General features: G+C 43.7%; 2 protein-coding genes across 5 annotated transcripts in view; one reads left to right on the top strand and one right to left on the bottom strand.

The window, feature by feature from the left end:
• The window catches only part of MTUS2 (microtubule associated scaffold protein 2), a 738,607-nt gene that overhangs the window by 285,804 nt on the left and 437,787 nt on the right, over positions 1-15,016 (top strand). For all 4 annotated transcript variants that reach the window (XR_011339664.1, XM_069882854.1, XM_069882861.1 and 1 more), the window contains 4 exons: positions 4,105-4,319; positions 10,148-10,253; positions 12,109-12,182; positions 13,736-13,834. Coding sequence is in view for 3 of the 4 variants with exons in the window: in XM_069882854.1 (XP_069738955.1) it covers positions 4,105-4,319; positions 10,148-10,253; positions 12,109-12,182; positions 13,736-13,834 (494 nt within the window). In the remaining variant the exon portion in view is untranslated. The remainder of the gene's footprint in view (positions 1-4,104; positions 4,320-10,147; positions 10,254-12,108; positions 12,183-13,735; positions 13,835-15,016) is intronic.
• Positions 1-15,016, bottom strand: part of SLC7A1 (solute carrier family 7 member 1) — a 214,431-nt gene that overhangs the window by 138,909 nt on the left and 60,506 nt on the right. The gene's annotated exons all lie outside the window — the stretch shown is intronic.

Genomic DNA, 15,016 nt, shown 5'->3' with positions numbered 1-15,016 from the left:
AGCTTCAAAAGAAATTGCAGGATTCTGCTATACAAAGCAATGAAACTACGAGGTATAATCCACTGTTAAAAAAAATCAGAATGTATTTTTTAATAAATCTCTTCTGCTACCTAAAACCACTGCTGAAGCAGTAGCAGCAATGGAGCATGTGTAAAACAGCCTCTGGAGACCTGCACCCTTCTGTAGCCAGGCAAAATGCTTAGTTTTGGGTAATGCTGTCCACCTTTACTCCCAGCAATGCTATGAAGTATCACACCTCATCTGAAACCAGCATGCAGTGAAACAGGAAAGTGCTTCTCCTTTCCGAGCTCTGAGGAGGAATGTGGTCTCTATAAGTGGTGACTGACTTGTTATTTTATGCAATAAGATTTGCTCGTGTATTTTACTAGAAATACCAAGTCTAGAAAAACATGACAAGCGATCGTTCTACACTCAAAACACCCATCTTTATAAACTATAAATATAAGTACTTTTCAGCTGCAGCACTGAGACTCCTGAAATAAAGAGGTTTTGAACGCCAGCTGTTTCTCTTCAAACTAATCCAAATTAAATGTCAGAATTGCCTGCTCCTTTGCTGTCAGACAAATAATGTGTGAAGTGAGTTGAGAGGAGGTGTGGAGATGCATAAAAACCTAGATGAATGGAAGGTAATCAGATGTCAAGTTTAAAATTTGTCTTATCTGTGTTCACAAGAGTTTGAAAGCCAAAGCCTGTGTGCCACCTCCTCCTGGATATGTTCCCCAGAGGACCCTTGGGTGAGGTCGCTGTGATTTGCCTGTGAATCTGTGACCAAGGGTCAGGAGGAAGAGCAGAGTCTGCATGGTTTGCCATCATTTTTGGGCAAAGAGCTCATTTCTTATGTCAGAAGCAGGGAGTCCATGTGCAAGGCCATGTGATGCCAGCCCCCTGATTCCCATGGAAATTGCCCCCCAGAATGGAAAGTGCCAGGGCTGGGAGACTGGGCATCATTTCAGGTTGGTTTTGTGTGGGAAGATCAGTCCATAAGTGACATCTCCCTTTCCCTCCTCTTCCCAGCCCAGCCTGAAATGGGGTTTTGCTCCTCTGCTGTGCACTATAGAAACTACTTGGTGCTTGGGGAGCTTGGATGCAATGGCAGCCAGTGTCATTTAACCCAGCAAGCTGTCATCTCGGGAAATGCCATGTGATGTCCAAGTCCTTTCCTGTAAGCAGCTACTGAAATACCTACAGAAGAAGGCAAAAGAAAACCAGGGTGTTAACTTTTCTCAGTAGCAGCTGTGCCCTGTTTGTCTTATTCTATGTCAGTAATACTGCAATGTGACTTTTCTTAGTGATTATTATTATTTTTTTTTTCCTACAAGAGGAGCTCCCTTTACAGCATGCATATCCTGAAAGCAAAATTCACTGTTTTCTGATGACATTAGTGGGTCTTCTGTTCAGGCATCTGTTGTCAGGGCCATACTGGAGGCAATTCAGCCTGGTCCACCAGAGCCACCTGCTAAACCCACAGCTGGGTCTAGCAAAGCAGGCTCTCCCACACTCGTTCCTGCTCCTCAGCCGGGTAAGGGAGCCACAGATCTTGTACTGGGCTGCATGAATGTCACTTCCTGCTACTCTTGTCCCAGAAGAGTCAGGACCAAAGGTCCGTCTCCCATCTAAGAAGAGATTCAGTCTCTCCTCATTGCTTCAGTCCTTGGCCTCATTTGTCTCTGTCTGGGAGACTGTAGCAGGGAACACTCCTTCTTGTTAAAGGTATTTGATATTCAGTACAGAGCAAATTTCCTGGGCAATGGCCTCATTTTCTGCCTCCAATAGCACTTTGGTGGGGGGCGGGCTGCAGAGTGTGCCATGTAGACACTATTTCCCTACTATCCCTTTCTGTCCATGTTGCACCTGCATTGGGTATGATTTGCAAGATGTGAATAGTTTTGTGTTTCAGATTCCAGAAAGTGTTTCAGATGGACTTTATTTTGGTTAGAGCATGTAATTTCATTGTCCGGCCCTCCTTGTGTGCTGGTTAATCTTATTAGAGAGGCTGGAGAGAGAGACGGGGCTCATTACAGCTCCAATTTAAAGCTTGAGTAAGTTTGAATTCTACTGAACACAGAGCTGCAAGCATTACCCGTTGTCCTCCAGCTCTGGGATTGCTTTGCATGCCAAAGAAAACAAAAAAGCAAAAAGCAAGGGAGAGGGTTCAGAGCTATAATTCAGACTTCCAAAAGATAAGACATTTCAACTAATGACCATATAAATGGTGCTGTTCCTTTTTTGGTATGAGACATGTGGAAAAGCTTTGTATGAGGTGCTGCTGTGGTGTTAAGCTCACTGGTTCAGGCTTGCTTCCTTTCTTTCTGTAAGGAGCAGAGATCTTGAAAGGGGCACTTAGTGCTCCAGAAATCATCAGGGTCAGAACAGGACCCCAGTAATGATATCTGTCTGGACATACTAAGCAAGTCTGGATATTGGTGTCCAGTAAGCGTGGAAGCAGAGCTCCAAACAGGGTGAAAAACACCTCTGTGAGGAAGGGGCTGGTTAGCTTGGGTGCCCAAACTACCTTGCTTGGGTTCACCTAACATGAGCTGTGGTCACAACAGTAGGTAACTTTGATGAATTGTCACTATCCTGCAAAAAAAAGCGCACAGTCTGATACCATAGTAGGAAAAGACAGGAAAACATGGGGATGGTGATAGGTTGGGCAGTTGCCAGATATTAAGCAAATATACAGTCGTAGGATAAATGTGGTTTTGAAACATTCAGAAGTTGTCCATCCAGGGAAACAACTGTTTTCAGTTCACTGTTGTACAGCATCATATACAGGTCTGTGCATGGCACGTGCATTTTGAAAGGCAAGGAAAGGATTGAGTGGATAATACAGACAGTATATTCAAAAGGCAATATTTTTTCTAAATCACCTATGAATCTAAATCAGAAAGAATTTATTGCAGTGCCATTAAAACACATTTCTTCTCTAGAGCTGTTCTAAATGTTATGGTCATGGTAATTTTAATCACTCCTTACCTGTTAGATCTTAGCAAGTGAGCAAACTTGCTTTTTAAATGAGGTCTGGTTGACCTTGTCCAACTTGCATGAGGTCTTCAGTGTCTGGATTGATTGCAACCATTCTTTAGCAAAACAAAAGGCCAAGGACATAGTGTCCGTGACGCCGCTGTCCTGGGAGTCAGGGCATAATATAGGTGAGGAACCAAATAGGGAAATAGACTGAATATCCTTGCCTTTATAGAACTGATGGAGTTGCACCACCTGAAACTAATTGTAGTCAGATTTGTGAATGGTCACTGGGTTAGTTCATAAGATTAGAAATTTCACATTTTTCCAATTGCCTTCAGAATTTGCCTTTCATTTGCACTTTCTGATTCCAGGAAGCACACAAAATAGTTGTGTGAATATAAAAATATTTTAAGCGAGTGTGCATCAATGAATTCAAGAGGTCCTCAATGGAGCTAGTGTGAAAGACAGTTTTATGGGGCGAGCAGCTTCTAACAGCTGGAAAATGGGATGTGTGAGATGCATCTCCTTCTTGTCAAGTGGTCAATCACACCCCCTGCATAACATGTGCATGGGATTTGCCTCAAAAACCCAGACAACTTCTGCTTTACTAGCACATCACTGGAAGTGAGGATTTAGCCAAGACTGTGGTTTGAGTGAAGGAGGTGAGAAAAATCTTGTAACCCAATTGAAAGGCTTTGGGTCAAGTGATTTCTCACAAGCTGTTTCTTATATGCAAGTCAAACTAAAAGCCCTGAAGACCCGATTTGTGGGTCCAAGATTGTGCTGGCCAGGAAGGGGACATCCAGTCACCCTGCAGGTCCATGAAGTTCCCTGCTTTATTGTTATTATTTTTATTATTATACTCATCAGATCTCAGTTTTGCATGTGCTTTTGCATGCTCTGCCAGTGCCTCTATTTAAACAAATGCAGGTGCGTACGTGTGTGTGAAAGAGCAGGACAGAGAGAGAAATGACAGCAAGAGCTTGTTGATGTCTGAGATTCATGGAGCCCCAGAGGTGGCAAGAACCATTATGCTCAGTGCTCTACAAATGGGTCTGATGCCACTGTTTACTCCTGAGGACTTCAGAACCTGACTGTATAGTCTTGCCTCCACAGCACTCAACACAGCGAAATGGAAGCAACTACAGAGTGAGAAGGAGGAGCTGGAGAAGTGTTTTGAGGAGGAGGTGAAGGAGCTTCACAGGAAGCAGCAGGAGGATCTCCAGATGGTGGAGCAGTGGCTGCAGGAGGAGTACAACACCAAAAAGGAGAGCCTGCAGGAGCAGCACAGGTTGCAGCTGGAGCAAGTCAAATCGCAGCATCAGGATCAGGTCAGTCTCTGCCTGATAGTTTTCACCATACCAGTACTGCATGGATTCAGGTAATGAAATACAATATATTGACCATCTCAACATGAAGGCACTGGTAACAAATTGATGACTGGAAAAATCTATTCTCAACTACCTTTACTACATTCCTCCCTGTTATTCCTATTGATACTTCTACATAGTAGCACATTACATTGCCATGTCTTGTCTTCATATGCTTCCAGATGTTTCATAAAACAAATATTAAGACTAACTTACTCCCCACGCATGCTTGCTTCCCAACTCACTTGTTGTAGTCAATTTATATGAAACCAGGGGCTGGACAAGAGTCTGCTCAAGACAGGTAAGCGTAGCCCTGCCGACCATTATTTGCAATGCTAGTTAAGGGATGGTACGATGCAGCGATAGGGCTCATGCAACCTGTAGCCTAAACATCAAGCAGGTGATATACTCCAGGTTCCTTGACTTCTGCTCCACCATTCAGTCTAATCTCTTAGATTGTACATCCCAAGTGTTTCTCCTTGCATTGCTTTCTGTGTATAGGAAGAAATACTCTCACATGCAGCTACTTTAGACTTATTTTTAACAGCTGGAGTAAACAAACACTGTAACTTACCTGTGGGCACCTCTCACATGGTGGCAGAACATCCTGCTTTGGATTATGACAATAATGTCTTTATCTGGTCTTTTCTCATTTTGCATTCAGTAAGCAGCAGATACAGTTCTGGCTTTTCCAGCTGCAACTCTTTACCTGCTGCCCAGCACTGCAGTTTGTAGGGTCTTATCTCACACAGGTATCTGCTGCACTTAGGTGCGCTCTGCAATCTGTGCCATCAGGCTTTGATGTGCCGCAGCCTTCACTGCTATGGTTATGCCACCCAGGCATCTGATGCAGCACAAGGACCAGTCATCTGCAAAACATGAGCCTAGCCAGCATCCTCCCTGCTTGCCAGCATTGTCCTGTCCAGCCTGGGGGATTTTGCCAGTGACCAGAGAAGCTGGAGGTGGTGGAGGGCGGATTTTTCACTCTCTGAGGCAATGTAAATTGGCAGCAGCAGTGCAGTGCAGATGTGGTCTGTGCGATGCATGGATATGACTAGAGGCTGAGGAGAAGGTTTTATCTTTGCATGCTCTGTATCACAGGATATCAACAGTGTTTATTTTGGGGCTACTGCCTGAAGCAGGAGCCTGTGGCTAGGGTTCTAGAGCTGCTGCTCCCTGCCCAGGGAGTGGGCTGACAGCAGGTGCTGCAATGGGGTGCAGCCTGCAGGCGTGTCCCATGCAGTTCCCAAGGACAATGACAGCAATAGCTGGGCTCAGAAGTAAACTTATCCCATCAGCATAGCCTGTGTCTGAGCTAATTTAGATCATTTAAAAGCTAAATGCGGGTGCAGCACTGTGCACCTATAGCTGAGGCACCTCCAGGAAGCAGGGAAAGCAGCCAGCCTGCAGTGAGCTCACGAGAGAGGAGATCACCAACACAGCACAGCAGAGACAGCAGCCACTGTCTTTAAGGTCAGCTACTTGTAAAAAGAGAAATTACATCATTTACTGACAATGCTTGATGTACTGTAAAAATTCTTGGGATGAGAGTGCAAGTAAAACCCAAGATGGTGACACTTTCAGGTCACTCATGTCACAGCTGGCCAGTGTTCGATTTATTTCTGATATGAAGGAGGGGTGGTGTTCCCAAAAGCCTTAGCCTTTTTTTTTTTTTGGCTTTTGCTGTGTCAGTGTGCCGGTTTTCATAGTAGAAGATATTAGCTCTGGATGCAAGCCTTACCTCTTCTGGATCACCAGGCATTAGCATTTGTGAAGGAATTTGTTCCATGAGTTAGTTTTTGCTAAGATAGTTTATGGCTTATTTCTGCTACTATTTGAAAAGTTTCTGCAAGCTCACAGAACGACCAGAATGGATGGTGGGTTTTTCCCCTCTAGCTGATCAGTGCAAGAAAGGGCGATATAGTTCACCACAGGACTTGACTAGAAGTATACTTATTTCTCTCTTGTTCTCATCTATTGTGAACCTATTCATCACCACACAGAAGAAATGGAAAGACATTTTTCTCTCTGTGGGCAAATAGTTCTCTTCTTCAGCCCTTTGATTTGCTCCAGAGCTCTTTGTTCCTTGAATTAATGAAGATAACACAAACATTTCTCTCTGTTGTTTTGTAAGTGTTGCTGTGACCCTAGTATCTGAGTTTAAACTCATCTTTTCAGTCTGTGGTTCTGTTAGCATCTCATGATGAGTTTAGCAGTTTTCCTGGGTTCAGTGCTCTCGGAATGGAGGAGGCTGACAAGCTAAGCTGGGAAACTGCTCAGCAGCAACGTTTCTTGCCCAAGGAAATGGAGAACTTTGTTAGCCTAGGAATCACGGTGCACAAGGAATAAGGATCCCTAACAACTGCTGACCCAAAGGGTTTGTAATCTTCTGTTTCTTCCTTCCCCTGATGAGAGGAAGAGAAGTGCCCAGATCACAGCCTGCCAAAATGAGCAAACTTACTCAAGGGATCAGAATCATTCAGTTTTGATGCTGCTGAGCTGGCACTGCTGCCAGCCAGCTAACCCACGAGCTAAAGAGCTCTTTCACTGGACACGAGAAAAGCCTTGTCCTTGACTTGTGCAGGTGCATGGGAAAGTTTGATCTTGTGTTCATGAAGACAATAACAGCAAAATACTTTTAACTGTGGATCTGCAGGTATTTCTGTATCCACACATCTAATCTTGAAGTTAGTCATCCCGCTTCCATGGTTTTCAGTCACAACATAGTCTTCCATGCTGTGTTGCTGTAGTCACTGTTAGTTTAGTGTCAGGTAGCTGATGTTTCTTTGGATACACAGCTGTCAGATTTTGGAGGCTCAGCTGTCTGAGGAGGTGAGGCAGCTCTTTCAGAATAGCAGAGCATGAGAGCCAAACTCCTCACAAACCGCTCATGTGTCAATGCATCTCAATATTTCTCATATCTCCTTACAGCTAAGGAAATTGCAATATAAAGGTCGTGATCCTGGCTTGCCAGTGTTTCTCGATTAAGCTGTTCAGCTCAAGCTGTTTTGTCCACCAATTTATTGAACTTCTCCCAGTAGAGCCTCCTCTTGATTTTATTATATTAAGCCTTGAAAGTCCCACCTGAGCTTTTTTTTTATAGCCAGAAATAATCATTACACAGGTTAAGTGAGTTGATCAAGGCTATAGAGTAAATTAGTGGTGAAGTTGGAATTAGCATCCCAGAGATTTTCTTCCCAGTGCTAAGTAGACTATGTGCTATGAAAAACTGCAGACAGGAGGTCACACTGGAAGATTTAAAAGAATCATTTGGGATGTGGATATGAAACACACAAAAGACAGAAAATCTCTGCAGACCATTTGAAACATATTTAATTGGCTTTATCGATAAATAACCTGCCAAGGATGCAGGCAGCAAAAGGAGACCCCTTCACCTTTTGAAGGCATCGGAGTTAGGCATAATAATTCCTATGGGGTGCTACTCAGCTGAGAAGCAATTAGAGTATGAATAAAGACTTAAGCAAGGGCACAGTAAATACATAGCATTGTTCATGAGGTTTCAGTGCACAAACATCATATACAAGGGCATCGTGCTCTGGGAGAAGTCAAGTGATAGTCCCTATGCTATTAGTAGCCCATCAAGTCATCTAGCCTCCCCTTCCCAGCTCTTTCATACAATGGATCAGCAGGCTGAGACCCCGCTATTTTGCAAACAGTTTTTTACCACTCCAATACACTATGAGAATGAGTTTGGATAATTTTAAATTCCATGTTAAATACCTGTCTTTCATTCAAAAAGCATGCTGTTGGGTAATCTAACACATATGTATTGCTTCTGTTGGGCAATCTAACATGTTTGACAGTTCAGTGCAGGAAAATAACATTCCAGTCAAGACATGCTCAGCTGCTGTAACTTTCTGTCATTGTATAATGTAACAGTGAGGAAAAAGGTGTTTAAAGTCAAGTCACTTTGCAGTGAACAGCTGTTGCATTGTAAAAGTAAAATAGGTTGATCCTCTGCACTGCCAGATATCACAGATGAAGTCTTAAACGTAGAGAATAAGATCACTGTGACTACAAAACCCAGAAAAGCAAATAGATGCATTGCATTCAGAAACCACTCTGGACCACTGACTTAACCTTGATCACAACTTCTCACTGTATTATATCAAAACACCATCATTAGGGATCTCACTTTGCCTTTAGCCAAGCCTATTAACAAACAACGTACTGAAGGAGTCCCAAACCCATCAGGTTTGGAACATAGGCTGCCCACAGCCCACTTCTAACTGCATCCTCCGTTCCCATGATGGCTGTGTGGTGTGTGGTGCAGTTTGCAGCAGCAGGACCTATTTCTGTCTTCAATATGATACTAGGAAAAAGTTCTGTGGCTTTGCTGTCATCTTGCTTACTTCCACACAACGTGAAAACTCTTGTGTCTGCACTGAAAGAGATGCTGTCATATCTTTCATCAGCTTATTGGATGTGGACGAAAAATACATTAATCAAGAGGAGATGGGAATTTGAGTAGTGACTACTTTGTTGGATGCTCTCTCAAGTAAAAGTGTGACAGATTGCAATTCATTTTACATACCCACTGATAATAATTTCAATGGAAATAAATATTTCACAGGTATGACTAATTCATTGGCACTTTGCATGGAAGTTAATTCAAGATGTTACAATAAAAATCATTGCAGTGCTACAGACTGGGAGAAGCCTGGCTGGAAAGCTGCCTGGAGGACAAGGACCTGGGAGTGTTGGTCGACAGCTGACTGAACATGAGCCAGCAGTGTGGCCAGGTGGCCAAGAAGGCCAATGGCATCTTGGCTTGTATCAGAAACGGCGTGACCAGCAGGTCCAGGGAGGTTATTCTCCCTCTGTGCTCAGCACTGGTGAGACCACTCCTCGAATCCTGTGTTCAGTTCTGGGCCCCTCACCACAAGAAGGATGTTGAGGCTCTGGAGCGAGTCCAGAGAAGAGCGACTAAGCTGGTGAAGGGGCTGGAGAACAGGTCTTACGAGGAGCGGCTGAGAGATCTGGGGTTGTTTAGCCTTGAGAAGAGGAGGCTGAGGGGAGACCTTATTGCTCTCTACAACTACCTGAAGGGAGGTTGTAGAGAGGAAGGAGCTGGCCTCTTCTCCCGAGTGACAGGGGACAGGATGAGAGGGAATGGCCTCAAGCTCCGCCAGGGAAGGTTCAGGCTTGACATAAGGAAAAAATTCTTCACTGAAAGGGTCATTGGGCACTGGAACGGTCTGCCCAGGGAGGTGGTTGACTCGCCTTCCCTGGAGGTGTTTAAGGTGCGGGTGCATGAGGTACTGAGGGGCATGGTTTAGAGATTGGTGGGAATGGCTGGACTCAATGATCCGGTGGGTCTCTTCCAACCTGGTGATTCTATGATTCTATGATGAAAGTGCCATGAAGACAAAAACCAGAGTGGCTCAGAACTGTGCATGTTTATCTGACCATCAGAAGGAGTCAGGGCATCGATATAATTTAAATTAATGGAATGTTGTGATTTCTGAACATTTCATAAATGGCTTCTTCGCTTGGGGGCTTTCTGGCATTTTGCTTTCTTATGTACCTCTTTTATCACCATTAAGTTAAAAAATAACAGTACTATCAGCAGTGACTATGTACTACTACTCAAGGCATCAACATGCCTGTTTCATAATGAATAAATCTGGCTCAGGTGCTGGAAGTGTTACGCTTAATAAATCCCTTTACTTTTTCCAGCTCACTGGAGCTCTCTAGCAGTGGTTTATCAGCGTGCTGCAGCATGTCTAATTGTGAGTCTGTGTCTCCGTTCATTGTCGTTGCAACAGGTGGAAGATATCAAAGCTGTACACGAAGCTGCAGTGTTACAGTTAGAAAATAACCACATAGTCGCCATTACAGAACTGCAGGATGAGAATGACTGCAAGATTAAAGGTAAGCCAGAGACAACCCAATGGCTGCAGAGCTATTCCAGAGCAGGAGTTAGCACTGTTGTGAGATTGTGTAAACCTGAATTTCCCTCCTCCAGAGCAAATAATAAAGAAAATTTGTGTTGCCCTAGTGCTTTCACGTGGGGTGCTGCACCATATTAATGCTAGGAGTGAAGGAGAGCTGTGTGCAGTGTGTACAGCATTCCAGCTTGGACCTGAGACTACTTGAGGGGTCTTTGGGCTAAAGATAAGGGTTTCTTTATGGGTTGCTGTACATAGAGTCGAAATTCCACCTCACTTTCCACTTACATTTCTCAAGAGCCTAACCCTTGGATGCTCAGGAGGGTAGAACTCATTGAACACCTCAGATTTTAGGTGTGTAAATATCTACACTGCACATCATTTTCAGTAGCGAGCATCTGCCCATGCTGAGCAGACCCAAGACACCCACGCTGAGCAGACCCAAGGCACATGCTGGTGCAAATCAGCACTGTTATCTTTATTTTGTGTTACATTTTTTCCATGGGATTTGATTCCTCTGCTGCAGGCAGAGCAGCTTCCTCCCTAGAAGTTCAGTATTTAAACACATATTTTTGCTTTAGCTGACATTTAACAGTTATCTGTACAATCTCCCTCAATCTTTTTGATTTTTTTACACGTAAGCACAAGAGTCTAGACTTAAATAGCTCTGGAAGTTTTCCTACAACTCTTCCCAAACCAAGCCATATTGCTTAGCTCTGCACTGTGTCAATTGGAGACACGGTCAAGAGCATAACATGAGCTGAGAATAAACTGTTCTCCTCTTCTGTAGGCAGAGCTGGTATTTGGCATACCGTTTTTAAATGAACATATACAATTTTGAAAATAAAAATAAGAGCTGTTCCCTGCTTGAGGATGTTTTTATCTGTCCATTTTTTGTTAGTATTTTCTTATTATAAAACTTGAGAGTGGTTTATCAAGGCTCTGGTGGCGAATGTTTGTGATCCCTGCTTCTGGAGCATGCATGAAATGCCCTCCTGTGCATAGAAAAGGCATTGCAGCAGCTGCTGTCTAGTGCACTGTACAGGACACTAAGCTGTTAGTATTGTCACTGCTGTTATTGTGGTTAGTAAGCAATGGTTAGAGGGAAGAACCCCAGGGGACTCAGGGTAAAGACACAAGAAGCAGAGTGTCCATATTCTAAAAAGCTACGTACTACTACTGTACTGAATGATAGTTTGATGCTATTTGTTAAGAGATTAAAACTTTATTACACTTCATTTATTAAACTTTTGGTTATTATTAAGTCCAGAGTGAGTTGTTCTAGTAGTGAAACCTTTAGTCATGTAATATAAACAGAGGACATTTTTTGTCTTCGGCCTCTGTCAGTCTCACTAATAGAATAAACCTCACAGGTCACCTGCCACAGCTCCTGGAAAAGCACTGTCATTTGCATTTTTGCACTTGAGTTGCTGGTCACCTTTCAAGCTCCCTAAAGAAATTTCAACTCAAGCTTTTAAATATATTTAATGTAAAAATCTTGTATTTGGGGATGCTCATTCTGACCTGCTAAATGACCCACTTTCAGACTGAAGCTTTTCAGATCAGCTCCCCCTGGAGCAGGGAATTCTGAGCAGTTCTGAAAAATCAGAAGCTGGTCATGTAGAAATAGAGGCACCTGCAACCAGTGAAGATTCATGAAATCTTGATCCTCAGAACAATTTACCTGAAGTCATAGAGTATATTGCTACCAGTTTACTACTCAACCTCCGTGCCATAAAACTGCATCCTGAATTGCGCTTGGCTCCTGATGTCTGTGCTCTTGGACCCTGGTTTGCTGGACTTCACTTAGCAATGCCATGTCTGTGTGTCCTCCCCAGACCTGAATACTGCTCACAAACTGGAAAAGGTGCAATTAGAAGAGAATTTTGAAAAACTGCGGCTGTCACTCCAGGTTAGCAGTTTCATTATTTCCCCTGTGATGATGTTGTGGAGCAGCTGATTGGGCAGCCCCAGCCCTGTTGCCAGCTGCCCGTGCACCAGGCCATTGCTTCTTCTATAGCTCTTCTTGTCCTCCACCTGTCTGCGCTGGGATCTAGCAGCATAGGTGCTCCCTCAGGTTTTTTTCCTACCCCTTGACTGGTTCAGCAAAATACTGACTAGCTAAAAGAGGGGAGAGGGCAAATCTAAAGGGAGAAAAAGTCAGCTGGACAAAGCAAAGCAAAAGTTGACCCAGTCAACTGCTGGCCCAGCACAAGAGGCAAAGTTGAGCTCTTACTTGCATGGTGTGGAGAGCTCCAGCACCTGCAGTGGCTGTGAGCATCACTTTGTCTACGTGGTACCCTCCAGCAGATATCCTCAAGGCTCAGAAATGCAGACTTCTCCCTGCCTGGCCCTGTGTTTTAAACTCTTCCTCTCTGTCTAAATGCAGGGAAGCTGGTCCTGAGGTGTAGACATCTCCCATTTCCACCAGAAGGCAATGCGGTCCCTGAAAAGGGATGCTCCAGGACTGGTTCTGCTGCGTAGCCAGGCTATGGCGGGCCAGGGCCAGCCCTGCACATCATAACCCCCACATCCCACTATTTAACACCAAGCTCAAGATCATCATGGCTTGTTCAGTCCTTCTAATAACTCCATGCTGTTCTCACTCTCTCGATGAAGAAATCCCAAGGAGATGAGGGTAGAAACATGCCCCTGTGATTCATGCTAAGTTTGAAAATTCTTCTGTGAACAAGGAAAGATGCCAACAATAATTTAAACTCTGTTTGGTTTTGTAGGCAAAGATGAATTACAACTTTTAAAACCTCTGACTAGCACATACTGTTGCAGGCCCCAACTGTCACTGCCTTCCTCGTGCAGCTGTGACAGTTCAAGGCATGTCAGCAGTTTTGCAATAAGCACTTATTTAATGTTGCTGCCAAGATATTACCTGTATGAAAGATAAGAATACTAGTTTCACAGCTACTGTGACTTTTATGGATGTTTTATATAGACAGGTAACAGGAATGCCTTTGATGGTAACAGAAAAATGAGTGCCTAAATAACACGTTGTTCCTGTGTGTAGCTCTGAGGTGAAACAACAATCATTTAAAGTCTGCACCACTAACTGTAGCTTGTTACCATGTTGGAAGCCTAGAAGGGTGAAGGAAGCAGGGATGGCAGGGGTAGCATATCAGACTCTAGAAATCACATAAATGGTCTCAGTGATATAAATGCCAGCTTTTTCAAGGAAGCACATGCTCGCTCTCACCCAATAAGATGGGGTGATTTAATATCAAAGACATTTCATAAACTAGTGCCAGCCAGTGTCAGTCAGCTATAGGCCTTGCAGGGGTTTCACGACTCCCTGATAAAATCCCCACTGTATGTTTAAGTGGCTTTACATAAAAAATATCACTTTACCGGGGTTTCTAAGCCTCGTTCAGATCCCATGGTGGTTTCACTGTGCAGGTTGACTTGTATGAATGTAAGAGGGGTGGTAACACAATTGGTGTATCTTCTCTCCAGGACCAGATAGACACCCTCACCTTCCAGAACCAATCTCTTAAGGCCAAAGCAGATCGATTTGAAGAGGCTCTGAAGAAAACCACTGATGAACAACTAAAGGTAAATGGCAGCTATAACTATACAGTCATCAAGATATCAAAATACATGTTTCTAAGTATGATTCACATCACAGGATTCAGTGGATAGCAATGAGATCCTTACCCTAGAGGGGCAGGTCCTAACTGAGACCGCAAATCTTGAGCTATGAGGGGGAGTCAGAAATCTTAGCCTAGGTCCATCATTTTCTGAGTTTCCTTCTTTTTTTTCATTCTTTTACCCAGCACTTGTAGCTCTGTTTCTGAAACATTCCATCTATTACATCCTTACTGCTGTCTACTCTTCTTTCCTTTCTTCCTCTTTACTTTTGTCTTTTCACATTTAGGTTTGGTTTTGGGGATTTTTTTTGTGCCTTCTGAACCAAATTCTTTGACATCCTCTGTAATATCTTATTTTTTTCTGGACTTGCATGGGACAGTCCTGTCATATGAAATATGTATTCTGCTGCTGTCTAAATAAGCCATGCTGCTTATTTACCGCAATTATTTATCTGAAATGAAATAACCCTGAAATGACCCTCCTAGAAGAGTTTTCTTTTAACTTTGAGCATTTCAGGGTGTTCACAGCACAACCCCATGGATAGCTATGTAAACATGACAGAGGGGACAGTCAATGAAAATAGGGCGTTGAGCAAAGGGTCTCAGCGAGTTTTTAAGTGAGAGAACTCCTTAGGAAAGAAGCACAAATGTCTGAAACGGGCTTGGCCACGTGAAACAGGTAGCATCAGTCCCTTTCCACTTCCACCACAGTATTTAATTTACATGAAAGGACAAATTCTGCTGTGTCACAGTGATGTTAATGCCAAGTACTGCCAGGCAGCTCACTGGAGTGAATTACTCTGGGAGAAACACAGAGCAGCTGAAGCCAGAGACAATATTTCATCAGTATAATTCAGAGTGCATCTTCTGCCCCTGGGTTAAACCCTAGTATCCCCTACATCTGAAGTTCTTGAGCAGAGGAGGAACTTTTTCCCACCAGATCTGATCTTTGTTAACAGGCACTGTGGTGCAGTGGTGCAGACAAGGCAGAACACTGTAGTTTTCACCTCCAGCCCCCTTGCCCTGTTTCCTCAGTTTTATGTTCGTACTTTTACCAAGCCAATAATCCCTTACACAGTCATTAAACAATTCATGTAGTTCCCAAGCTATGCATAGGAATGAGGCTGCTGAACAACTTGGCATCCCA

Source organism: Phaenicophaeus curvirostris, chromosome 1 (assembly GCF_032191515.1).
Source record: "Phaenicophaeus curvirostris isolate KB17595 chromosome 1, BPBGC_Pcur_1.0, whole genome shotgun sequence".
NCBI lineage: Eukaryota > Metazoa > Chordata > Aves > Cuculiformes > Cuculidae > Phaenicophaeus > Phaenicophaeus curvirostris.
Note: the sequence above shows the minus strand (reverse complement) of the source record. Positions and strands in the feature narration are given on the sequence as shown.